Source organism: Pleurodeles waltl, chromosome 3_1 (genome assembly GCF_031143425.1).
Source record: "Pleurodeles waltl isolate 20211129_DDA chromosome 3_1, aPleWal1.hap1.20221129, whole genome shotgun sequence".
In the NCBI taxonomy this organism is placed as follows: Eukaryota; Metazoa; Chordata; class Amphibia; order Caudata; family Salamandridae; genus Pleurodeles; species Pleurodeles waltl.
Genome location: NC_090440.1, coordinates 1,332,823,355 through 1,332,851,037, shown reverse-complemented (window position 1 = coordinate 1,332,851,037; position 27,683 = coordinate 1,332,823,355). Strand labels below are relative to the sequence as shown.

The 27,683-nt window shown below is 43.1% G+C and overlaps 1 protein-coding gene across 4 annotated transcripts in view; it reads left to right on the top strand.

The window, feature by feature from the left end:
* Positions 1–27,683, top strand: part of LOC138285127 (carotenoid-cleaving dioxygenase, mitochondrial-like) — a 374,127-nt gene that overhangs the window by 206,656 nt on the left and 139,788 nt on the right. For all 4 annotated transcript variants that reach the window (XM_069224694.1, XM_069224690.1, XM_069224692.1 and 1 more), the window contains 3 exons: positions 4,606–4,766; positions 10,023–10,190; positions 13,418–13,555. In XM_069224694.1, coding sequence (XP_069080795.1) covers positions 4,606–4,766; positions 10,023–10,190; positions 13,418–13,555 — 467 coding nt within the window. The remainder of the gene's footprint in view (positions 1–4,605; positions 4,767–10,022; positions 10,191–13,417; positions 13,556–27,683) is intronic.

The window sequence follows — 27,683 nt, the reverse complement described above, 5'->3', positions numbered from 1 at the left end:
TGTGTTCTTCAATAGTTTATTACGCCCATCATCAAGACCAGGTGAGAGTAACAAATTATTCAAAACACGGACACTGTTGAAAAATGTAAAAACAATCAATTATTCAATTAGTTTCATAAAGTATTCGTGTTTTGATGTAGTCTTTTCAGAAACTCCTATTTCTAATTACATAAACAGTTCTGTTTCAGTAGTTTATTCGCCATATATTTCAGTTAAATGTAAACTGGTTCTTTATCTATCTATTATCCTATGTTTTCCTAGATGCAGTTTGTGTCCTTTAAAATCGGCAACAAGGATCATTTGTTGTTCACTGTAATCTCATATTTCTTTTTTCCCTTTTTCAAACTCGGACATTTAATGTCTACAAGCTAAGTATTAACATATCTCAAGAGTAATAAGTATTCACTGTAACTTTTGAAATTAACAGCTGCCCATATTCAACATTAACAAAATGCATTCTTTAATGGTACCCAAAAGTTCGGACTATATAGAGCATCATACCTCACTAGATTTCTGTTCAAACACTCCTATAATTGTCAAGAAAATTTTATATTTTGACAATATCATGCATAATCATTTGATAACTGCACCATGTATAACAAACCAATGGATAAGGTCTTGTAATTGATATGGAGAAAACTCACATAGGGACGCTGACATTTAAGGTAAATTCCTCCAGCAATAATTAAAATGTCCACATTGTATGACGAAGAAAAATAGTTCATAGAAACAAGGAGACATATCTCCCGTCAGGATTAGCAATTCTACGACAGTTTAGACACCCTAGAATTCAGCCATTTAGGTCTTAGTCAAACATAGAACTTAATAGAACTTATTCCACTGAAGAATCCACACAACCTTAAACTAACAGTTTTTCCTGTTTTCTAGCAATTGCAAGCATTTCAAGGAGCGATCAATGGATTTTCAGTCTGAAACAAAAGGTGTTTTTTAAATTGTATAAAACAGATGTGTAGAAATGAGGGACCATTTGTCTCATTTAGATCAATCATTGGTCAACAGTTTAAAGAGCTGCATATTCAGTCAGGCGGTCATGAGTAGTCCACATAACAATCAATTAACATTCAGTATATAACAAAGGAAAGTTGTTTGTCATTCATAGAGTCAAGCAGATCCAAATAATCTTAAATCTAGTGAAGCTACATAGGAACGAATATTTAAAAGTTACAAAAATACCTCGGATAATAAATATATAAATAATAAATATTTGGAAAGGGCAAATCTTTTGTTTCTAAACCCGGTCTACTGATCTTGGGGACTCACTCAAGTGTTGGCTCGGGTTCTGTAAACAATTAAAAAGAGACGACAGACTGAATTTAAATAAAACCAAAAGGTTTCTACCAAACAAAATCTAGAACAACTCATCTATCAACTTACAACATTTTACATGGTTCTAAATATGGAATCACCAACCATAACGAAATCAACCAATGATTCACCTATTTGGAAGATGAAAACTACAACCCTTCTCCTTATTAGTCCAAAGTACAACAGAAGGAAGGGAAACAATTCTAATGTTGGTAAATAAAATCTGTAAGGCTATACCATTAGTTGAGATTCAGGGACTGTAGGAGATGCTGATCCTTTCTTACAAGGTGTGTAATCATATGTAGGTTACACCATGATGGCCATTTGAGCCATTGAAATTTTTAATTTCAATAGAGATACTAATTTTCTGGTAACTTTGGATATTGTGAGTCTCTACACTAATATTCTACAGTTGCAAGCCCTTGAGATTAATAGTATTATTTTGGAAAATAGGGCACACTCAGATCGCATCCCCACATCATTCATTGTAAAATGTGCAGAAATAGCACTTACTATCAAATGTATATCATGGCAATATCATGCGTAATCATTTGATAACTGCAGTCCTGCTTATAGGCCATCTATTGGCTGCGGTTATCAAATGATATTATCATGATGTACGTTTTGCTTTGGCAATTATAGGGGTGTTTGAACAGACATTGAATGAGGTGTAATGCTCTGTATAATTTGAACTTCATGAACTTCCTTTATGTTGAAAATGGGCAGAGGTTCATTTCAAAAGTTATATTCAGGTGCTTATTCTGAGTTTGGCGGGCGGCAGATGCTGGCCGCCAAACTCAAACCGCCACCTGACCGCTGGTGCCGTCAGGATACCGCCGGCTGTATTCTGACTTCACCGGCGGGTGTTTCCGCCCGCTGGCCCTGCGGTGAAGAGGGCCTTAACATTGACGCGAGCTCGGAATCGAGCCGGTGCCAATGTGGCGGTGCAGCAGGTGCAGGAGCACCCGTCACGCCAGCTTTTCCACGGCAGTGTGAACCGCCATGGAAAGGCTGGCTGAATGGAACTCGTAATCTGGCAGGCAGCGCTGCTTGCAGCGCTGCCCTGGTGGATTACAACCTCTCGGACCGCCAAGCTTGAGGCCGTCTCCGGCGTGGCGGTGTCGCCGGTATTCCCGCGGCGTTTCGGCCGCTTTCGGAATGTGGCGGATCGGACCGCCACTACCGCAGCGGTCTGATGGCCACCCTGAGTCTGGCAGTCTCAAGACCGCCAGACTCGGAATGAGCAGCTGGGTGTTAGTCTTGAGATTTGTACAGTATTGAGTTTGTAGACATAAAATGTCAGCGTTTGAAAAAGGAACATACGTTTTATGTGATTACTGTGAAGAACAATTGATCTTTGTCGTCTATTTTAAAGGACACAGCTTACATATGGGAGAACCTAGGGTAATACTGACATTAGGCAGTTTACCTTTAACTGAAATATACAGTGAATAAAATATTGAAACTGAGAATTGCTTATTTTATTGGCAATAGGATATTGTGAAATGACTACTTGAGAGCACAAATATTTTGTGAAAATAATTGAACATGTTTCTGTTTTTTAACAATATCATTGTTTGAATAGTTTGTGACTCTTACCTAGTCCTACTGATGATGGTCCAGATAAACTAATGAAGGGCACCAAAATATGGAGAGATTGCACCATAATAGGGGCTGATGAAGTATGATATACAATTAGTTGGGCCTTCCCGTGGAAGGAATTGGAGGATTGTGCCTGTTGCTCCTTGCCTACTCAATGTTGTTTCTCCCTTTTTAACATATTTAAAGTCTTTATTGTTTGTCTGTATAAATTGATTTTTATGTAAGTGGTGAGGGGTCAGGTTCAAGACAGGAATGCATTTCTCTTGAATTATAAAATAACTAAATTAGTAGTAAATTGAAAAAATGTTGCTGAGTTTGCATATGCTCTCAGTGTTTTCTGTTGTTTTTCTTCTACTTTTTTAGATTTGCTGATTTATTCTCAGGGTGCATTAATGCACATTTCTAATTTCGAGTGTTAGATTCATGCCATTTCTGCAAAGTATATGAGGCTTGTTTTTTTGTTAGCTCAGATTTTTCAAACCATTTGTTTTTTGTTGTTCTGTTCTTGCCTTTTCACAAGTGTGGTAAGGCAATTTCACAAGTGTGGTAAGGCAATACCTTATTTTGTTGTAATCCTATTGTGTAGCCTTACCAGTAGTTTCTCAAAAGTGCCTTTTGTGTAGTGTGAGGTGCATGTTTTAATATTTCTGAAAGTGGGACACTGGATAATCATTTTCAGGCTTTCCACTGGTAGAATTAGTAATACATCTACGTGAAGGTGATTGCCATGTCATTAGATAGGCAGAGGCTGCCAAACCAGGAAATCCAGGGGGTCTCTGCATCTACAGGTCTTCTTCTTTCAGGATGGAGATGAAAATGAGCACCAGTATCACGATTGGTGGTATTTCGGTGTAGGTCAACCCTAAAAAGTGAAAACTGTAAAGTGGTACTTGCTTGGTGCCTTCATTGTTAAGTGAGATGTAGAAAACCTAATGATCCAGATTTTCTTGGCTGTTCCTTGTTCATATCTTCCTGTCAATCCCAGGGGTGGCTCAAGCTGTAGGTTTTAGAACCCCTATTCTTTATTCAAATGTATTTATATTAAATCATGGTGAGGGGATTAACACCAAAGTAGGGCACTTTCAGTTCAAATTGTTTGCAATCAATTTATTATATTAGACTTAGGTTTTTCAGCATGAGCTGCAGTAAAACACAGAACTTCTCATTATTCATATACCCTATAGGGCCTACAGAATCTTAAGTGGGTATTGGACTAAACGTAGGTGCTGAAGTTGGAGCTTGAGGTATGGCATAAAGAGACACTGCTCAGAAAGTTCTACAGGGCCCCCAACGCACCAAAGCAGATAGCATCTGAAACATTCTGATCAGTTTGGAGTAGGCATCTGCTTCCTCAAGTAAAACACATTGGCTGAGAGGAATAGATAGGTGTATTTAGGTTAAACCAGATGATACACATGAGTAATTAAATGTCCACTGACATAAGAAAATATGGAACCTGTGGGTCAACATAAAAGGAAGGGGGGTTTGGTTATCAAACAGGATATGCTAAATATCTTATACAAGGTAATGTCACAACAGAAAACATGGTGTTTATAGAGTACTATATTGCTCAGTGAGGTGTACACAAATACTCTGTGCATCAATATGAAATCAAAAAGAACAATTATTTTAAAAATACATGACATTGGTTATATAATCTTCCTTTATCTCTTTCAGGAATGACAGAGAACTATGTTGTGTTCATTGAGCAACCAGTGAAGATTGATTTGATGAGACTTGTTGCTGCAAAACTCATGAGAAAGGGGTTTTCTGGGGTCATCAAGTGGACTCCAGAGGATAATACGATTTTCCACATTGTAAATAAGCATTCTGGAGAGGTATGCTTGATGCAACATCCTACACTATTGCTTCTATGGGTAATATTAAAAGGAATGATATGTAATGTATTTCTTTTTAAAGTGCATACCTTGACATGGTTAAAAAAACCTTTGTTTTTATTAAAAGATGTGGAAATACCATTATATGTTCATTTAATTAAAAAGAGCTCCTTTATTTTCAAACTCCTTTAAAGATCATGTCAAGCTGTCTCTCACAGAGAAAAATAGATCAAACAATAGGGAAAAACTAGGAAGAGGACAAATGTTTAGCTTGGCATCAAGGATAAGCTATCAGAGTCTTTCCATTCATTCTACATCTCTTTGGTGTCTGACAAAACATGCTGTGGTTGTGTCTTGATAACATTAAATTTAAATTGGTTAGGTCCTTGTTTAAATTGATTATGAAAAAATGGGTCTCATTAGAAGTTGGGCGGTCTGAGTGCCCGAACTCCAATACGGTTGTGGGGAGGCAGCAGGCAAGCCGGTAGCCTCACCACCGTATTATGATGTTTCCGCCTGGCTGGCCAACGGAAACAGTGTGGCAGCATTTGCCTGGGCTCCCTGAGGGTGCCAAGGCCAATGCTTCTGCACAGATGTTGCCCCCAGCACCCTTGGAATGCACACTGTCTGCCATAGCAGACAGTGCGAATTCCGAGGGGGCTGGCACAGGGGTCCCAGCACTGCCCACGACATGGTCATGGGCAGTGCAGGGGCCCCTGTGGCCCCAACTCTGCCTTTCTGCCTGCCTTTTCATGGCAGGGACGCCGCCATGAAAAGGCTGGCAGAAAGGAAAGTCGTGAGCAGCACAGCAGTGCCTAACTCTGCACCATCCTTGCTGACCACCATCCTTGTTCAACTCTGCCTGTGAGAAAAGGCCTCTTTTTATGGTTGGCCTCCACTTTTTGCCTGATATATGATGCAACCTAAACTTTGTAGTGACCAGGGCCCCTGCTAACCAGGTTCCCTGGGCCAGAGCTCTTTCCCTAAAACTTTTGTGATGCATGAGCACAATTGGATACACCTCTAGCTACCACTATGAGTCCCTAGAACAAGGTACTTAGGTACCCAGGGCATAAAGTACCAAGGGTAGGCCCCTGAGTGCAGCAGTACTGATGGTGCGACCCTCTAGTGCCAAGCATCCAGATGCACCCAACACTGCCATTGCAGGCTGGGTGTCCTGGTGCAGGCCTAAAACACAAACTCGACATGGCAAACTGCATGTGTGCCCTGTCCACCATACACTGCATACACTATGGATAAGACACCCCTCTGGCGGGCCTTCCAGTCTTAAGGCAGCAACATATTATATGTAAGGGCATAGCTGCATTAGCAGTATGCCCCCACTGTGTCCTTGCCAAACCTGGGACATAGTGAGTGAACAGAGCATCCATTTTAATGTACCTAGGGGTCACCTTAATGGTGTCCCCTGCAAAAGCAAACTACCCTGGGATGGTTGCTGACTGGTTTTATCCAGCCTGCCATCTCCAGACACCCAATCTACAAACCTTGGGGGAGAGATCCATCTCTCTAGTTTGTAGAACAAAGCCCTTCCTGGATTGAGGTACTAACACCCCCTCCCTCAGGAATATGCACTGCCCTGGTGGCGAGCTTCAAAGGGCTAACTGCCTTTGAAACTCGACCCAGGCCTGCTTCTAGCAGCAGATAGTGACCCCCATTCAAACCCCCTCTTTGGCAGGAGCAAAGGCAGGAAACTCAGAGTAGGAGGAGTGGCCCCACATGGCATGCACCACCCTTAAGGTCTTGCCTGCTAGGTGGGCAGTCCCTTTCATTTTCCTCCATCTTGGATGGAAGGAAACTAGCCATACAGGGATAGGGAAGTGAACCTTCCCACAGGAAGTGGTCACTTTAGCGGGTGTAGCCACCCAAAGGTAGGTGACCCATTGGTCACCTCCAGGCTCCCGTAAAACGCCTACTAAATACAGTATTTATTGGGCATCCCAAGACCAGGAAATCATATCCGACGGACAAAAGAAGACCAGTACCAAGAAGATCCAAGGCATGAGAACTGTGGACCTGCTGCAACAAAGAAAAAGCGCCAAACCCTTCCTGCTGCACCCAGGACCCAACAATTGCTGCTGAGAAGCTGCTGGACAACTGGGAAAACTCTAAGGACCTCCCGGCTCCGTAAATTGCCAAAGAACCCCCTCCAGAGTGGAGGAGCACTCTACAACTGCAAGTAACCAGCAAGCCAGTGAGGGTCACTTAAATGACCAGCTGCTAACTCCCGAACCGTAAGTGATGACCGCGAGGTCAAACCCTGCAAGTGTGCTGCATTTGGTTGCATTACGCCCTCCAGTGGTCACACCGTACCAATACCCTGAGTATTGGCTAGCTAATGTCGGACACCGAGAGAACCAGCTTGCCCGGGGGCTGAAAAAGAACCAGGAGGAAGCCCCAGTCGAGGGACTTCAGGAACATCCTGGACCTTCCCTCAAGAGTGTCTCCATTGTCCTGCAAACAACCCTTGAACCAACTTACTTCCTACTCTAGAGGGCATCCTTGCGCACAGCTCCTTGCTCACCGATTTGCTCTGCACCCAGCCGCCCTGTGCCCTGCAACAACAAACCTGCTGTGCCCTAAGGGTCCCCCACCCCTTGTGACCATCGACACTCCAGGGGGACCTCAAGGAACCATCTTTAAACTTACCTGTTGTTAGACCTGGCATCCTTGGCGTGGTCTCCTCTATCTTTTTTGCTTCTGCTTCCTATGTTTGGACTGTGTGCTGGACTCTTGTTTTTGCTGGTGTTGGTACTCTGGGCACCTTACCACTGCTGGCCAGTGCTAAGGTGCAGGATCTCCCTGTATAAATTGTATTGGTGATTGGTTTATCCATGATTGGCATATTTGATTTACTACTAAGTCCTTAGTAAAGTGCACTAGAGGTGCCCAGGGCCGGTAAATCAAATGCTACTGTTTGTGCAGTTTTGAACTGCCAATTCGACCTGGCAAGTATACCCACTTGTCATGCCCAAACCTTCCCTTTTTGTACATGTATGGCATCCCTAGGGTAGGACATAGGTAGCCCCACTGAGCAGGGGGCAGTGTATGTTAAAGGTGAAACATGTACTGATGTGTTTTACATGTCCTAACAGTGAAATACTACCAAATTCGGTTTTCACTGTTGCAGGGCCTATCTTTCTCATAGGTTAACAAGGGGGTTGCCGATAAATAACTTTTAAGTGAAGTTTCCCTTTGGGAGCAGATGGAGATCAGGAGTTTGGTGTCTCTGAACTCAAAATTTTAAAATTCAACTTTTGGTAAAGTTGGTTTTTAAATTGTCAGTTTAAAAATGCCACTTTTAGAAAGTGGCCATTTTCTTGCTTAAACCATTCTGTTACTCTACCTGCTTGTGTATTCCCTGTCTGGGTCAGACTGACATTTGGGCTGTTTGTGAATCTGCACTAGACAGTGTCACAAAGAGAGCAGGGGTGTAGCCTGCATATCCTGATGGGCCATATGGGCTAAAGTTGAGGAAGGAGTGGTCACTTACACTTGAATGGGCTGTTCGTGCCCTCATACAATGAGTTCACATTGAATTTACTTTGCATTTTCTATTTGCATTATTTTGTTGCAGTATGCCTTGAAGGTTACATTGTTTGTCAGTAAGCAATTTACAAGTAATAAAATGAACAAAACTAATCTTGAAGTTCATGTTTCATCACACATTGATCAAAGATTGTTAGGAAGCAAGAGAACATTGCAAAACAATTCCTTTGGCAGGCCATACCTAGGCCTCAGATCTGCAAATGTGACACATTTCTACTCACAACTTATCAGGTTTATAAAGATCACATTATGCTTTACCAATGCATTCAAATATCCCACACTATTTTGCAATTGATTTCCCTGCCTTGCATGGCAGCCAAGGGCAGAGAATTTGAGTGAAAGTTGCCCTGTGTTAAATAGATAAGTGAAGGCTGTCACTATGCCTAGCGTCCCATTGGCATTAAGGACCCCAGGTCAAGGTTAGTACAACCTGTTCAGCTCCTTCACCTGTAAGAGGGTAAGGAGCCACAAGTTTGATGGGACAGGTGAACCACTAATTCAGGGTGGTTCAATTGCCCCACTCAATCCTGCCTTTTTTGTTCTTATTTTCTCCTATGAATGGTAAATTATATGGTTGGATTTAATTTCTGGTTTGTCAATGGACTGTATTGCTAGTTTATGGTTTCACAGGATGGAACCAATTCTAACTCAAGACAGCTTCTTTTTCAGGTTTTGATATGTGGAGACAATTATTGTCAAGTTTGAATTTCGTTTTCTTCTTACTGAGGTAAATAGGTTAGTATCTTCTCTACTACAGTGTCCATGACAAAAAATAGTAAAGCACTTTTTCGGGAGTGTGCTCTCACCTCTGAAGGACTGAATGGTGTAAAGATCTGAACACACTGAACAACCAAGACTCTGTGAAACCGTAGAGCCTGGTATCCAGCACTAACAATAAAGGAGTTGAAGTAAGAATCAAACTATGCCCTGAGACAGATGCACAAAAGCAAATAAAACACACCTCAGTATTGCATTATTCAAACCTTCAAAGAGAAGCTCATAGGTGAGGAACACAAAAACATAGAGGAACTTAGGAGACCAGTGAACCAGCCAATAAATACGTGGATGTGAGGTTCATCCTTCTGGCAGTAGTCCATCTCCAAACAAAAACTCAGCTTAGCATGTAAACTGTTGTCGGACCTAAGACTTATTGACATTCTACGTACTTAATTGAGCCCAAGATATGACCCTAAAATTCAGGAAGAATTGTGTATACAATGTTATTTACAGTAGACTTTAAACCATGCAAGTGAATTAGTTTGAAGACATATTGTACTTTTATTCTACATAATAGTGTCCTTGAGACAAAGTGATCTTATGAAATTTGTGTTTTCTAATCATCACAACTTTAGTCATCTTTGCAGCTCAGATGAGGAGACACAATGGAATGAATGGAGGGTGTCAAAGCACCATATTAACTTGGATGGCTCCTGGGCCTGGTAGCATTTTTTACTTTTATGTATGTAATGCTTTATGTTTTGATGATTTGGTCCATGGAATAACTCTTCATGTTGTATGTGTCAAATCTGCAGGCATTATTGAATTGGGGTACATACTCTATAAAGTGAAAAAGGGACATTGGAATACCATTATCTTATCTTTTCAAATTTGGGAATATACGTTTTTATCATACTATTTTTTTGTTTTTCTTTTTTAAACAAATATATATTTCCTTTTATAAACATATAGCTGCACCATGTGAAGTATTACAGCAAGCCATTTGTTACTTTCCATCAAATCAATGCTTTTGAAGATCAAGGCTGCATCGTTATTGACCTTTGTTGCCAAGATGAAGGTGGAGCTTTCAATGCCTTCCAATTGCAGAATGTACGCAAAGAGGGCTCAGATTTAGAGAAGGTAAATCCTTTCTTTCATTTTCTGAACACGAAATGTCTTTTGTCATAAATCGGGTTATTGATATGGGAATTTAGTAATTTAGTACACACAATCTGGTTACCTAACAACGTAAGTCAAAGAGAATCTTTGCTTAGACCTGAAGAGCTATTGCACAACCAGCAGCCAGTTCCCCAGAGAAATGTCTCTTATATTCAAGCACTACTAAACAATACTGAAGTGAAAAACAGAACACAGTACAATTTCTAAAATAATTTTGAAAAAGAAAAAAATGTATATTCAAGAAGAAATAAATAAGCATGGTTAAAAATGCCCTGGCAAATCAAGAATATTGAATTTTGAAGTTGTGGGCCAATAAGTAGCAGGAAATGGCAAAGTACCAATGAAAAACAATGCTCACATTCGAATGTGACCCAGGCACAATTGCAAGCCGACTCCAATGGAATGGGGATTGGTTAAGGCTAGCTGATTGCACCAGTGAAAGATATGACCTTTGGATTTTGAGCCCAATTTATATGTTGGTGGGCGGCCTGTTTCTCCGGTACTGTGGCAAAGTAAGTTACTCTGTTGACCTGACAGAGGTACCGTTGTGAAATTTAGAAATGTCCGCTGGCCTAGTGGACATTTCTAGCATTGACATGAATCAGCGCAATCACTTCCAGGTTTTTCCTGGGTGTGGCAGGCATTGAAAATCATCTGTTTGTCCACCCATCATAAATTAGTTGGGCAGACATGTAGCCAAATCTCAGTCGGAAGGGTTTTACCATGGTGGAGACTGAGTAGTCTCCAGTGCTGGCAAACCTACTTCCTCTGATTCTAAATGGGACACGTGGACAATAATGTTGACATGGAAGGAACATGTTCGCTGATGTGATCAAGTTCACTCTCCGCCAAGATTTAAATCAGGCCTTTTGTTATTTTTCAGGTATGTAAAAACTGTAAAAATGCCAAGGCAGGGTGCTAAATCCAGTGACTGTTCTTTTGAAGTTACATAATTTAGATATATTGTTGTTGATCTCCAGCAGAAGCCTTCAGTTTTAGTGCAAAGAGCTCAGAATGGGACGAAGTTAGATTTCATAACTTCTGTAGGTGATTAGATAGTTAGCTGCTGTGATAAATGTGCACTCTTTCCACCCCCCCTAGTTGTCCTTCAGACTTTTTTGGTGCTCTAAATCCTCCAGCAGTTTAACATTGTTGCCAGACAGGGCTCCATTACGCTGGATATCTTCTCTTTAAGCTCATGTTCAGGATTGTCCCAAAGAGGTGCTGAGGTCTTATTTTTTCCCTTTCCATTGACTAGTGATTTGAGAACTCTCTATACCCATACCTGACATTGTTCTCATGAAATCCCAACCTCCTTTGTCAGTATTTTTCACCCTACTGCAATCCTTTGCAATGTCCCTCATTCAAGATGGACCTGACCAGTTTCCCCTCTCATGAGCTTGGTGTGCACTCCCAGGCCCACACCGGTGGAAATGAGCCTACACCCCATTCTCCCTGCCCTTACAATAGCATTCCCTCCTGCTGCCGACAGAGTCAAATGACTGAGAGACCTTTGATGTTGAATAGGTTTCTGTCATTTGGGTTTTAATGTTTAATGAGAAAGCTGTTGTTGCAGAGTATTGTGGCACCATCTTTTTGTTCCTGTCTGCTCCCGGATGATTCCTTTCACTTAAGTAGTCATTGTGTAACTACAACAGCCTTCCTGTCCTTAGAAGTGGCTATATTGATCAGCCAGCAGATACTGCCTAATGTAGATGCTTTTTAAAGTCAGTTGAGGAAAGCCACTAGAAGTGGTTAAGTTACTGTTGCCTCCAAGGCAACACGGCATATATTTTTTATAAGTTACTTATCCTCTTCTACTTACACTACTGAAACAAATTTTTGCTAAAAGGTGAAAAAACAAATTTCTTGCACGTTACTCTTGTTTTTTTATGTTGAACTTAAATATTAACTTTTATTCATCAGCTCGATCATGGAAAATGTAATCAGCTTACCTGCTCTATCACACTGTATACTGATTCTCACAAACATATTATTGCTACCTATTTTCTCCTGTAGAGTGTCAGGTTTCCAGACATATACATTCTCCTTGGCAAGGGACTCCACTGACCTTTACTTTTCCTGTTCTCCACATTGAGGAGCGAGCTGCAACCTATTTCTCCTCCTTTGAAACTGGAGCACTCTCTAGCCAACTTCCTATCCAGAACATCTTCATACTACATACTTAAACAGATGCCAACTGGGCAAATCCTAAGCTCTGCAAGTGTGAATAAGCTCAGTCTTATGAACCGTTGATCTTACCTGCTTGCTCAATCCACGGATGCTCTAGTGTTTTTTTCCTCAGGCGCATTTGCTCATACACCTGTAGGCGTTGCTAACCAGGAGATTATTCCGCTACCATGAAACTCAGAATTAAGCCTTTGCCTAGTCACTGCTGATACACTTAAGGGGGTTCTCTGGAACTCCCAATAAAGCTGGAGAGCCTGGTAACCTGGACATTCGACCCACTCTCCAACATTATACAGATGTTTTACATTATGTAGAAGTGTGACAGTAATATCACACAAATACCAGCAGTTTTCAAGAATGTCTCTGAGGAGATACTGAAATAACCAGCAGTTATTCTACAATTTTCCCAGCTGATTCATTTCAGCCATGTTAAGCGGACACATTCCATATTGGGGGCTTCATTTCTGGGTGACTGCATGCCATGCTGTCATCTGTGGATATAGTCTCAGCACAGGTTTTCTGATCACTTCTCTGCCAGTATCCATTTTTACTGTGCAGCTGATTCCTACTTTACTCCTTTATGAACTGGCCTACTATCTTTAACTGACTACTACAGACTCTTAGCCCACATGAATGACCAGTGCAATGTTTTACATGTAAAATCAAGCCATTCAAATTCCCTTCTTACTACGTGTGAAATGTAATGTTCTGTAATGTAATAAGTAACTGCATTTGTGGTGTCATATCTAACATGACATGAGACCATGACCTATCACTACAAATGTTTGTGTAAGTGCAAATATATTTTCTCACTGCTACAATTTTTATTTTTAATTTGCACATCCTCTCAAATGAAGTTGTTTAAAATAATGTCTTAGAAATATGTACATTTATCATACAACATATTTGCAAAACAGGCTGTTTTATGTACATATGTATCACATGTATCTGTGTACGTGTGGTTGGTGCAAACATTTATTGGATGCATTTTTTTGCAGAGCTATAATAAGTTACCAATAAATTATCCTCGTAGATTTATTTTGCCTCTGACCGTTGATTCAAAAACTCCTGTTGAGAAGGATCTCAACAACTTGCCTTACACCTCTGCAACTGCTGTGAAAGCAACTGATGGCAAGGTAAGAATTTACGCTTGGTATGTAGCCCACCTCTGGTATTACCTTGCTGCTCCTCTCCAGGCAAACAGGTTCACATTTCCTTATGATGTAACACCTAAAATATGAATTCAGTTTGCTTGAATGCCAGTTTCTACATTTACAATTTGGTTTTAAGCATAGTTAATTTAGATATTGATGAGCATTAAAATACTCTTTCCAGACTTTGTGTTTTGCTTTGCTTTTGCTGCCATAAGTGCACTGGGTATGCCCAGACGTGGGTCCCGGACTCACTATGCCACTGGATTCAAGCTAGCCTGGCCGGTCCCAGGATGCTTCTTTCCGGTCTAGGGAGGACCTGGCCTGGCAGTTCGGGCTGGACTGTTCCCACGAGGAACAGGGTCAAGACTGATTTGCATATGGCTGGGTCTAAACTGGGGTGGCATGGTGAGCAAAAGAACAATGGATTAAACCCAGATCTGTGACTGGGGGTGAATGTTTGATTGGTTCTGCATTCCGTCTATCATTTGTGTTTTGCTTTGCTTTTGCTGAAAGTTGAATCTGGGTAATTTAACAATGATTCGAATAATTTGATGTCTACACTTATTGCACCAGATGGTAATGCCCATTTTTATGGTTGTTTCCACCGATTTGGAGGAACTCTCAAATTTTAGAAATGAAAGAGTTGCAATACTGGACGTTGGGATGATTTTCTCAGAAGTACACACCTTGTTATATTTATTTTTTCCAAACTCACTATCTTTACAATTGTGTCACACCACAAATGCTAACTGAAATGAGCATGGGTGATTGACGACTACTACAACAACACTTTTACCTTTTAAGCAGAGCCAAGTTGGTTTAAATTCTTTGTTACAGTTTCATAGAACATTAACTTGATATTAAACACATTGACAAAATATGAACTTGGTTTAAAAAACCTGCATCAGAGTGTGGAATATAGTTCTGGTGTGCTTTGGTATCATTGTGAGCGAAAGTCTCATGTTTGTGTTCTTAAGGCCAGGTGTACTAAAACCTAGTCTCAAAAAGTGATCACAATTTGCTCACTCTGTTTGTGCCATCAGTCTTTATTTTTGTGATGTAACCTATGTACTAATACTTTGCATCACAAAAACATCCATTGTGATTCCTGGTTACCACCACTGATTAGATTGGTCATATTTTATGGTACGAGCTTTGAAAGCCTGGAATGGCTTACCGTGTCATTGTAGGGATCTGTAGGACGAAACAGGCTACCGGAAAAGGCTTAAAACGCATTTGTTTAGGATATATGTTTTTTTCCTTGTGAGGTTACCTGTTGAATCAGCATCAGGACATGCTCTGACTAGTTGTGTGCTATATTAGCCGCCTCATTCTTCTCATTCATTCACCTCCTTTAAGAAGTCCGTAGCAGTTCAGTGGTTTGCAACTGTAGTCGCAGACTGTTGATACATTTCAAAATGAATCACAAAGCACCTCATGCAATTTGTAATGTCTTTCTGTATCTCAAAATGTGTTTACTAAATATTAAAATACGATTTTGCTGTTGAAAATCCTTTAAAATTGCGAACCACAGTGCTTGTGACTGTAAAATGCTTTATAGCAAGGTTGCTTCCTTTGTTGGTGTGCTGAAACTAATTTTGTTCTGCATGCTATTTTGCAATCAACAGAAAAACCTAAACTAAACATAATCTTCAGCCAGTTGCTTTAATATGATGGGCACTACATTTGCTAATATTATACCTTCTCAATCTGAAATTATGATCTAAACGTGAATTAAGATATGAACTGGGCCTGCTCGATTGATACCACATTAAGTCAACTTGTAGTGCACCAAAAAACATGTCAAATGGCAACCTTCTCTCTGAATTTAGCAATGTATTCTATAGCTTTAAGTAACTTTATATCATGTATTAACTTCTTGGACTCCACGTCCACCCTAGGCCTTACGCAAATGGTGAAGGATCCGACAAATAGGGCAGGATACATTCTAGATGTGTTTTTTTTAATCATGATTAATTCGTAGTAAGGCAACCTGTTCCCCTTACATGGATATATTGTGTCGATATTCCCCTTTAGAATAAGATTACAAATAACAGACAAAGAAATTCTAGTCCTACATGCCCAACTCAAGTACGTACTGTAGGAAAGTACCATCTTGCCTGGCATGTTACCCCCATTTTTCACTGTATATATGTTGTTTTAGTTGTATGTGTCACTGGGACCCTGGTAACCCAGGGCCCCAGTGCTCATAAGTGTGCCTGAATGTGTTACCTGTGTAGTGACTAACTGTCTCACTGAGGCTCTGCTAATCAGAACCTCAGTGGTTATGCTCTCTCATTTCTTTCCAAATTGTCACTGACAGGCTAGTGACCATTTTTACCAATTTACATTGGCTTACTGGAACACCCTTATAATTCCCTAGTATATGGTACTGAGGTACCCAGGGTATTGGGGTTCCAGGAGATCCCTATGGGCTGCAGCATTTCTTTTGCCACCCATAGGGAGCTCTGACAAATCTTACACAGGCCTGCCACAGCAGCCTGAGTGAAATAACGTCCACGTTATTTCACAGCCATTTTACACTGCACTTAAGTAACTTATAAGTCACCTATATGTTTAACCTTTACCTGGTAAAGGTTAGGTGCAAAGTTACTTAGTGTGAGGGCACCCTGGCACTAGCCAAGGTGCCCCCACATTGTTCAGAGCCAATTCACTGAACTTTGTGAGTGCGGGGACACCATTACACGCGTGCACTACATATAGGTCACTACCTATATGTAGCTTCACCATGGTAACCCCGAATATGGCCATGTAACATGTCTATGATCATGGAATTGCCCCCTCTATGCCATCCTGGCATTGTTGGTACAATTCCATGATCCCAGTGGTCTGTAGCACAGACCCTGGTACTGCCAGACTGCCCTTCCTGGGGTTTCTCTGCAGCTGCTGCTGCTGCCAACCCCTCAGACAGGCAGCTGCCCTCCTGGGGTCCAGCCAGGCCTGGCCCAGGAGGGCAGAACAAAGAACTTCCTCTGAGAGAGGGTGTGACACCCTCTCCCTTTGGAAAATGGTGTGAAGGCAGGGGAGGAGTAGCCTCCCCCAGCCTCTGGAAATGCTTTGTTGGGCACAGATGTGCCCAATTCTGCATAAGCCAGTCTACACCGGTTCAGGGACCCCTTAGCCCCTGCTCTGGCGCGAAACTGGACAAAGGAAAGGGGAGTGACCACTCCCCTGACCTGCACCTCCCCTGGGAGGTGTCCAGAGCTCCTCCAGTGTGCTCCAGACCTCTGCCATCTTGGAAACAGAGGTGCTGCTGGCACACTGGACTGCTCTGAGTGGCCAGTGCCACCAGGTGACGTCAGAGACTCCTGCTGATAGGCTCCTTCAGGTGTTAGTAGCCTTTCCTCTCTCCTAGGTAGCCAAACCCTCTTTTCTGGCTATTTAGGGTCTCTGTCTCTGGGGAAACTTTAGATAACGAATGCATGAGCTCAGCCGAGTTCCTCTGCATCTCCCTCTTCACCTTCTGATAAGGAATCGACCGCTGACCGCGCTGGAAGCCTGCAAACCTGCAACATAGTAGCAAAGACGACTACTGCAACTCTGTAACGCTGATCCTGCCGCCTTCTCGACTGTTTTCCTGCTTGTGCATGCTGTGGGGGTAGTCTGCCTCCTCTCTGCACCAGAAGCTCCGAAGAAATCTCCCGTGGGTCGACGGAATCTTCCCCCTGCAACCGCAGGCACCAAAAAGCTGCATTACCGGTCCCTTGGGTCTCCTCTCAGCACGACGAGCGAGGTCCCTCGAATCCAGCGACGCTGTCCAAGTGACCCCCACAGTCCAGTGACTCTTCAGCCCAAGTTTGGTGGAGGTAAGTCCTTGCCTCACCTCGCTGGGCTGCATTGCTGGGAACCGCGACTTTGCAGCTACTCCGGCCCCTGTGCACTTCCGGCGGAAATCCTTCGTGCACAGCCAAGCCTGGGTCCACGGCACTCTAACCTGCATTGCACGACTTTCTAAGTTGGTCTCCGGCGACGTGGGACTCCTTTGTGCAACTTCGGCGAGCACCGTTTCACGCATCCTCGTAGTGCCTGTTTCTGGCACTTCTCCGGGTGCTACCTGCTTCAGTGAGGGCTCTTTGTCTTGCTCGACGTCCCCTCTCTCTGCAGGTCCAATTTGCGACCTCCTGGTCCCTCCTGGGCCCCAGCAGCGTCCAAAAACGCCAAACGCACGATTTGCGTGTAGCAAGGCTTGTTGGCGTCCATCCGGCGGGAAAACACTTCTGCACGACTCTCCAAGGCGTGGGGGATCCATCCTCCAAAGGGGAAGTCTCTAGCCCTTGTCGTTCCTGCAGTATTCACAGTTCTTCAGCCTAGTAAGAGCTTCTTTGCACCAACCGCTGGCATTTTTTGGGCATCTGCCCATCTCCGAGTTGCTTGTGACTTTTGGACTTGGTCCCCTTGTTCCACAGGTACCCTCAGTCAGGAATCCATCGTTGTTGCATTGCTGATTTGTGTTTTCCTTGCATTTTCCCTCTAACACGACTATTTTGTCCTTAGGGGAACTTTAGTGCACTTTGCACTCACTTTTCAGGGTCTTGGGGAGGGTTATTTTTCTAACTCTCACTATTTTCTAGTAGTCCCAGCGACCCTCTACAAGGTCACATAGGTTTGGGGTCCATTCGTGGTTCGCATTCCACTTTTGGAGTATATGGTTTGTGTTGCCCCTATCTCTATGTTTCCCCATTGCATCCTATTGTAACTATACATTGTTTGCACTGTTTTCTAAGACTATACTGCATATTTTTGCTATTGTGTATATATATCTTGTGTATATTTCCTATCCTCTCACTGAGGGTACACTCTAAGATACTTTGGCATATTGTCATAAAAATAAAGTACCTTTATTTTTAGTATAACTGTGTATTGTGTTTTCTTATGATATTGTGCATATGACACTAAGTGGTACTGTAGTAGCTTCACACGTCTCCTAGTTCAGCCTAAGCTGCTCTGCTAAGCTACCATTATCTATCAGCCTAAGCTGCTAGACACCCTATACACTAATAAGGGATAACTGGGCCTGGTGCAAGGTCTAAGTACCCCTTGGTACTCACTACAAGCCAGTCCAGCCTCCTACACGTACAAGGTGTAAAATAACTACCGACAATTTCAGTGCAGCCTTAAATAATCAACCTTCCCCATTGCCAGTAAAATTAAGGGAAACAAGGACATTTTTAATAACTGAGTGTTGTTAACTGTCAATACATTAGCGCCTTTTAATAGTAACATGGAGCACACCTTCTGCTCCCTTGTTCACTGGCAGCTTACACACACAGGAAAAGTTCTCTAAAATACTAGGGATGAAATGGAGAAACAAGTATGATCCAGAAATAAAAGAGCAGTATTTCAGTCAGATTAAGAAGTATAAGCAACTGATCCAAATCACTTAAGCATCCAACTTCTCCTCACTGATCCTATCCTCTACAAATCCTAGTCTGGAGTTATTTTCTATTATTAATTAATTAAATAAATTAATAACTCTAAGGCGAGTAATGTGAAAATATCCCCCTCTGAGTCTACATGCCCCTCCCAGTCTATCCTTGATATTCTGGAGACCTCATTTGAAGTTAAAATTGACAATATATTTCAACTGCCAAAATATTCATGAGATTTGTACAGATTATCAACTCTCTGCAGGCTTCCTATCCCATTCAAGCTCAACAGAAGCAGCAGTTTCTCAGATGCTTAAACAAAGCTTATATGTCCTACTTTCTCCCATGTGTGTAATTATTCATTGGAAAAGGCAGCATTACCTTTGGCCTGGAAAAAAGCCACTATTACTGATCCCATAGTTCAGTAGGAACTGCCTTTGTTATTGAAAAAGATGAAAATGCCCCACTTACATCATATGTAGGACGTAATTCCTTATTGAACTCCTCACAAGTAGGATTTAGTAAATCTCAAGTATGGAATCTGCCCTTTTCGCAATGATCAGTGATGACAGAATGGACTTGTATCATGTAGGAAATAAATTATTATATGGGTGGATGATTGTCCACCACAAGTAACAAAGTCACTCCCTCACCTGTTAGGTCCAGGCAAAGGTTTCACTAATTTAAATCTGAGCTCAACCCCTGGTAGCTGTGGCACAGATCAGACATGCTTAACTTAGTGAAAATGTGTGAAGAATTTAGGAGTACCAAATCAGTTAATAATCAGTTAAAAAGTCAGACACAAAATAATATAAGGCCCACTCCAGTCTATAAAAATAGAAGCACATTTAATTAACACTGTGACTCCAAAACGATAAACTCCAGTAAGGGGAACCAGAGATATGTATTTTAAATGATTTAACGAAAAAAAACACCAATGGAAAGTACTGTCAGCCTGAAATTGAGATCTAATACAATCTCACATGATGGTGGCACTGCCAGAGTATCCCCACATCCTAAAGTAGCCTAAACTGTAGTCACAAAAGCAATAACTTATTGGACTGTATGTGTGACGTTTACAGTGAGCTCTGGTGATCGGAGGTAATTGAGACCTAGGCACAATTTAAGGCCGACTGAGATGGAGCTCAGGTCAGATACTCTAAATAGGTTTGCCCCAGATACATTTTTTATCTTCTGACTTAGTCTTTTAAATGGAAATCCAAATTTTACAATGGTGCAAAGTTCCGGGCTGTATCCAAGGAAGTTCTCTTGAAGCCGAATAGCAGTTTGGCTAGGTCCAATTGAAGCAGCTCGTTTTGACGGGAAAGATCAGGGTGCACAAATTTCAAATGTCATGCTCAGAGAAGTCCTTTTGTCAGTCAGATGCATTTTGCACCTTTACCTGGTCAACCTTTCTTTGTTGGACTTTTTTGGAATTCAGAGTCCTCCAGTGAAGCAAGGCTGTTAGTTGTATTCTTGAAGGGCACATTGAAGTCAAATAAGCTTGCTGCAAGAGTTCTCCAAACAGGTTTTTCAAGCACTGAAAAGCGTGGAGCAGGACCAACTTAATTTTATTGCCCTGCGATGTCACACATACTTGACTTGGTTTGACTGACTGACTTGGGTGGTTGATCCGGGTGTTTGGAGGTCTATAAGCTCCCTTCCCTAATTCCCTGTTTTTCAGAGGCTATTTGAGAAATCTATCTGGACACTTCCAAAGGTCCCTGGGTGTCAGGGACAGTACTTAAGGGTCAGAACTTAATACAGCAGAGGATACCTGTTGGGTACAGTATAGGTTTAGTTGCAGTGAGTCAGGTGGGCACTTCTGGAAAAAGGCCTCTTGTTGCTTGTTGTGTCCTTGTATCCAGGGTGTTTGGGGAAAACGAGTAGACCCCTCCTGAGCTATACCAAACTGGTTCTGGAACCATCTCTTCCTTCCACTAGGCTGGAGACCAGTCAGCTGTAATGGCCCTAGTGATAAAAGGCTTCCTTCTTCAGGCTTCTCTTTACACTAAACTATAAAATAAGCAGGCATCACATCTGCCTCTTTTAAGTTAGTGGAGGTGCTGGCACCTTCCCAGCTGTCCTTCCTAAGCTGATATGGAGCACCTGTCTCACATCTAGCCCACACTGTCACCAGTAATAAACCTTTGCCCTCCTCTGAGGGAGCTTTGCACAACTCATTAAGGTCATGCATTGACAGGTGCTGTATGCAGGCTAATTGTAATGGTAAATGTTTTTATTTAGTGTTTACAGCCCCTGGCAAGGCGTTTTTTCTGTGAGTAGCATGCTACCCCAGGACCCAAAATTAGTGGTTAGTAGGTTAGTCCAATTTTGTGTTTCTTTTTTTTATTTTTTCTTGTGCCTAGTTGTCTTAGCTTGGTGTTTTTGATATATGTGTTTAGTTACTTTGGGGTAGGGAAAGAATGATAGAAGTGGATTTGAAAAGGGGAAGTAGTAAGTTGCTTTTGTGAGTAGTGGTTGTGTGTGCTTGGAAGTTGGGTGGTGTAGCTAAAAAGGAGGGATAGAAGTTTAAAAAGTGTTTTTGGGAGTTCATAGTAGTTAGAAAGGTTCATATTAGAAGGTTTCATAGATACATTGTGTGTGTGTGTGTATATATATATATATATATATACACACACACACAATGTATCTATATATAATAATGTTTCATTGATATTTTTATTGAAGTTATAAAAGTTGTCATGAGTTCTGTAATATCTGGGGTAATTAGCAGTGCATGACGATATTTACCTTAGGGTGCAAGTTATAGGTACTTAAAGTAACTCTAACTGCTGAATTTCTATGGTTTTGTGCGAGTATATTCAGGATCTAACTATAATGTCTCTGTAACCTTTGTTTTTTAAGTGAATTTCTAAGTTTTTAAAAAATTCTATGTCCTAACTATAACGTCCCTGTAACCTTTGGTTTTTCAGTGAATTTCTATGGGTTTTTCTTTTTTAGTGTAAAGCAATTTTCATTACTATACATTAATCTAACCACCGCGGTGCACAGCCTTTGGCCTGCGGCCAACCCCTATGGCCAAGCATCCAACTCCACAAGGCATTTGGCCATCTCCTGGCTGATTTCAGCCCCAGAGACCCCAGGGCCCAGCCTTTTATTTTTTTTGGGCGGGGGAGAGGCTCTGCAGCCCCCCCCCTCCCCGGGCCAATCTCGCCCCAGGGACCCCATACCCCGGGGCCTGGCCATCTGTCCTGGATGCCCCACATGGCATCCAGTGTGCAATGGGGCTGCAGGGAAAGCCTAATGGTCCCTGTGTTCCCAGCAAGCTCCCCGCCTCGTGCAGGAGCCAGCATTGCTATCACATGGAGGGAGCAGCTGAAGATACAGCTCCCTCTTTGTGAGAGCATAGTTTTCTCTGTTTACCTTCCTGCATGTCTGTAGGCAGGGAGACAGCGGAAACCTCAGCTCGCAGCAAGTGAGAGCTGTTGACAGCTCTCACTTGCTGGAACTGGAGTGTTTGCTCTGACTTGGCAGGAGCTGTGAAAGCTCCAGCCAAGTCAGAGCAAACAGCCATGTCTCGCATTTCAATCAGCATTTGCCCCGGGAAGGTGATGGTCCCCGGGGACGGCAGGGGCAGCACAGCTCCAGGCGGGTAAATCAATATTTGCCCCTGGAAGGTGTCAGTCCCCGGGGCTGCGAGTGGCAGTGCCCCTGGCATTTGTCATTTGTCCCGGGAAGCTAGTGGTCCCGGGAGCTGCAGGGAGGTCAAGTCCCCACCCTGCATTTCAATCAACATTTGCCCCGGGGAGGTGGCTGTCCCCAGGGATGTGCGGCAGCGGTGTGCCCCCCCACCCCTTGGTAATTAATCCTTAGCCCTGAGGTGGTGTTGGTCTCAGGGGCTCTAGGGGAGGCCATGCAGGCCTCCCCCATAACAAATTATAGTTTTGCCCCGGGGAGGTTGTGGTCCCTGGGGAACGGGGGGGGGCACACGCCCTCTTGGCACATTCATTTCTGATTGCCACAGAAGGTAGCGCCCCCCAGGGCAAATACAAGCCCTAGGAGGTGGGTCCCGTGCGCTCCCCCCCTCTGTTCTGTTTTAAAGCCCTCAATGTCCCTGGGACCTAACCCACCTGGTAACAAATTAAAACAAGCATTTACAATGTAACGGGTCTCGCGTTTGCTCATGTTAGAGCTGATCGCGTTGTAAACTCCTAACCCGACTTTTCACCTATCTGGCAAAAGTGCATTTGTGTACACAACCCGAAAAAGTGAAATTAACTATGTAAAGCGCTCGACTTCTGCCAAGCGAGATCGCGCTTGTAAATTAGAGAAAAAGAAGTCCACGAGCCCGATGGAAAAGAGCGAGCCTCGCATGTTTTCTGTACTTGGTCGCTGCGCACGAGGAGGGCTAGCCACCGGAAAAGGCATGACGTATGCTTGCCTTCGACTAATGAAAGCAAGCAGATTTTATTAGGCAAGCCCAAGAACCAATAAAAAACACTGACGTGAAGTTGACAGGGCTCCAAGCCCTTTTCTAAATACAAAAGCGTCTCGCTGCGATACGCATGTGCGAGCGCATGCAACGCCGGCTCGACTCGAAAAATGGTGGGAGACTGCCTTTTTTTTTTTAACTGACAGGAAAATCCACGGATCTGTGGATTTTTCCGACATTAAAAAAAAAAGCTTTTTAGCCTTGGAAGGATCCATATGGGACCACTAGATCAAGGCTAAGGGCTCAGGGTGAGCCTACCTACCCTGGCCCTTATTCTTTTTTCACTTTTTTGTGGGACTCTGCTTCAGCTGATGTCTGCCAAACCTCCTTGTTGACAGCCAGTCAGATATCAACATGGTGAGTATCTGCGTGTCCAGATATCTATATTTTTCGCCTTTTAACGGACCACTGAATGGATTTATACCAAATCAAAAAAAGCATTCTTTCTGGACCAAGAGCTAGTTTTCTGCCAAATTTGGTGTAATTCTGTCCAGCAGTTTGGGCTGTAGTTGTGTTCAAAATCCCTATCGGAAAATGCATAGGGAAAATCTGTTTTGGGACCCCCTCCTATTTTTCTCGGCCCCCACTTGTCAATTTACCCTGAAACTTTCAAGACAGCAGCTGAACTGACCGAAGTATACGCCTTCAAAATTTTGTGAAGATATGTCAAACATCACCAAAGTTATTGGCAAAACAGAAAACATTCTTCTGATGGAAACTAGTTCCTAACTATAACTGCCTACTGGCAATGGCCAGTATAAAATATATATATATATGTTCGATGGCATGTGTAGCTGCTGATACACATGCTGTGCACATCTCGCCATCTGGTGTTGGGCTCGGAGTGTTTCAAGTTGTTTTTCTTCGAAGAAGTCTTTTCGAGTCACGAGACTGAGGGACTCCTCCCATTTCGACTCCATTGCGCATGGGCGTCGACTCCATCTTAGATTGTTTTTTTTTCCGCCATCGGGTTCGGACGTGTTCCTTTTCGCTCCATGTTTCGGGTCGGAAAGTTAGTTAGAATCTCAGAAAAATCGACGGTATTGTTTGCGTTCGGTATCGGGTTAGTTACAACAGATCGACACCGACTTTTGGAGAGCTCCGGTGGCCCTCCGGGGTTTTTTCGATCCCCCGTCGGGGCCTGGTCGGCCCGGCCACGTGTCTCTTCAAGGCTGATGGAACGGACCCCATTCCGCTTCTGCCCAAAATGCCATAACAAGTATCCATATACAGATCAGCATCTGGTCTGTAACTTGTGTTTGTCGCCAGAACACAAGGAAGATACTTGTGAAGCCTGTCGAGCGTTTCGGTCCAGAAAAACACTAAGAGACCGAAGAGCAAGAAGACTGCAAATGGCCTTGGCGCCTACAGGACAAGGACGTTTCGAGGAGGATGAAGAAACATTCTAAATCCAAGAATCGGACTCGGATGAGATCGATCCCGAGGAAACGCCAAAAACCGTGAGTAAGACGTCGAAACACAAAACTCACGGAAAGACAACTAAAGCCCAGGGGACGCCACCGCCAACAGGCCATGGCTCAACCCGAAAAATAGGTGACCGATCATCGGCACCGAAACAGGGCACGCTGGTGTCAAAGTCATCCGACTCCGGTCGAGATACCGGCACACAGCAATCTCGGGCCCGAGACAGCGGCTCCGAGCAGATTCGGCACCGAGACAGCGGCACCAAAATGGTTCGGCACAGAGAGACCACGACGCCGAAAGTAAAGAAGGTTTCGTCGGAACCGAAAAAAGCAGCCGAAAAGGTTTCCATACCGAAACATCCGGCCTCGGAACCGAAAACAAGTTCCTACACTGAGGAACAAGGACTGTCCACACAAATGAAAACACATAGATTTGAACAGGAATTGGAGGCAATAGAGCCTGACTACACACAAAGAAGGCTCCATATCCAAAAAAAACAGGGAAGATCAGTACTCTCCCTCCAATTAGAATGAAACGCAAACTTGCCTTCCAAGAAAAAGACAAGCAGCCACAGGCAAAGGTGGCTAAACAAGTAACCCTGCCACCATCTCCACAACGCTCTCCGCAACCATCACCGGTAGCCACTCCACCAATGATGCAATCCCCAACTCATACAGGAATGAGTCAGGATAACACTGACGCATGGGATCTTTATGACGCACCAGTGTCAGATAATAGTCCTGAATGTTATCCAGCTAGACCGTCGCCACCAGAGGATAGTACAGCATACGCACAGGTGGTGTCGAGAGCAGCGGCATTTCATAATGTCAGCCTGCATGCAGAGCCCATTGAAGACGACTTTCTTTTTAACACACTGTCGTCCACACACAGCCAATATCAGAGTCTTCCCATGCTCCCCGGAATGCTAAAACACTCCAAACAAGTGTTTGAGGAGCCTGTTAAAGGAAGGGCCATTACTCCAAGAGTGGAGAAAAAATATAAACCGCCACCAACAGACCCCGTTTACATCACACAACAGCTAACACCGGATTCAGTTGTAGTAGGGGCAGCACGCAAGAGAGCGAACTCACATACTTCAGGAGACGCACCACCTCCAGATAAAGAAAGTCGAAAATTTGACGCAGCAGGCAAAAGGGTGGCGGCGCAGGCAGCAAACCAGTGGCGTATTGCAAATTCACAGGCTTTGTTGGCCAGATACGATAGGGCCCATTGGGACGAAATGCAACACTTCATAGAACATTTGCCCCAGGAGTTCCAAAAGAGAGCGCAGCAAGTAGTAGAAGAAGGACAGAGTATCTCCAACAATCAGATACGGTCAGCAATGGATGCAGCAGACACAGCTGCTAGAACTGTCAACACAGCAGTAACAATAAGGAGACATGCATGGCTGCGTACATCAGGATTTAAACCAGAAATACAGCAAGCTGTGCTGAATATGCCATTCAACGGACAGCAGTTGTTTGGGCCGGAGGTGGACACTGCGATTGAGAAACTTAAAAAAGACACTGACACGGCCAAAGCCATGGGCACACTCTACTCCCCACAGAGCAGAGGCACATTTAGAAAGACACAGTTTCAAGGGGGGTTTCAAAGACAAAGCACAGAACCCACAACCTCACAAACAAGACCCACTTACCAGAGCCAGTATCAGCGGGGAAGTTTTCGGGGACAATATAGAAGGGGACAATTTCAAAACAATAGAGGAAAGTTCCAGAGTCCCAAAACTCCTCAAAACAAGCAGTGACTTCCAAATCACAAATCCCCAACACATAACACCGGTGGGGGGGGAGACTAACCAAGTTTTACAAACATTGGGAGGAAATAACAACAGACACTTGGGTCCTAGCAATTATCCAGCATGGTTATTGCATAGAATTTCTCAAATTCCCTCCAAACGTCCCACCAAAAACACACAATATGTCGAAACAACATATAGATCTTCTAGGACTAGAAGTTCAGGCATTGCTACTGAAAGAAGAAATAGAATTAGTACCAAACCAACAAAAAGGGACAGGAGTTTACTCTCTGTATTTTCTCATACCCAAAAAAGACAAGAGTCTGAGACTTATACTAGATCTCAGAACATTAAATACTTACATCAAATCAGATCACTTTCACATGGTGACATTACAGGACGTAATCCCACTGCTCAAACAAGAAGACTACATGACAACACTAGACCTAAAGGATGCATATTTCCATATACTGATACATCCTTCACACAGAAAGTACTTAAGGTTTGTATTCCAAGGGGTACATTACCAATTCAAGGTGTTGCCATTTGGAATAACAACTGCGCCAAGAGTTTTTACAAAATGCCTGGCAGTAGTAGCTGCATATATCAGAAGGCAGCAAATACATGTGTTCCCGAACCTAGATGATTGGTTAATCAAAACCAACACGTTAGAACAATGTTCACAACACACAAAGTACGTCATAGAAACCCTACACAAGCTAGGTTTCTCAATCAACTACACAAAGTCACACCTTCTGCCGTGTCAAACACAGCAATACTTAGGGGCGACAATCAACACAGCAAAAGGGATTGCCACTCCAAGCCCACAAAGGGTTCAGGCTTTTCACAATGTAATACAGGCCATGTATCCAAAACAAAAGATACAAGTCAAAATGGTGATGAAACTACTAGGCATGATGTCCTCATGCATAGCCATTGTCCCAAACGCAAGGTTGCACATGCGGCCCTTACAACAGTCCCTAGTGTCACAATGGTCACAAGCACAGGGTCAACTTCTAGATCTGGTGTTGATAGACCGCCAAACATACATCTCGCTTCAATGGTGGAACAGTATAAATTTAAACC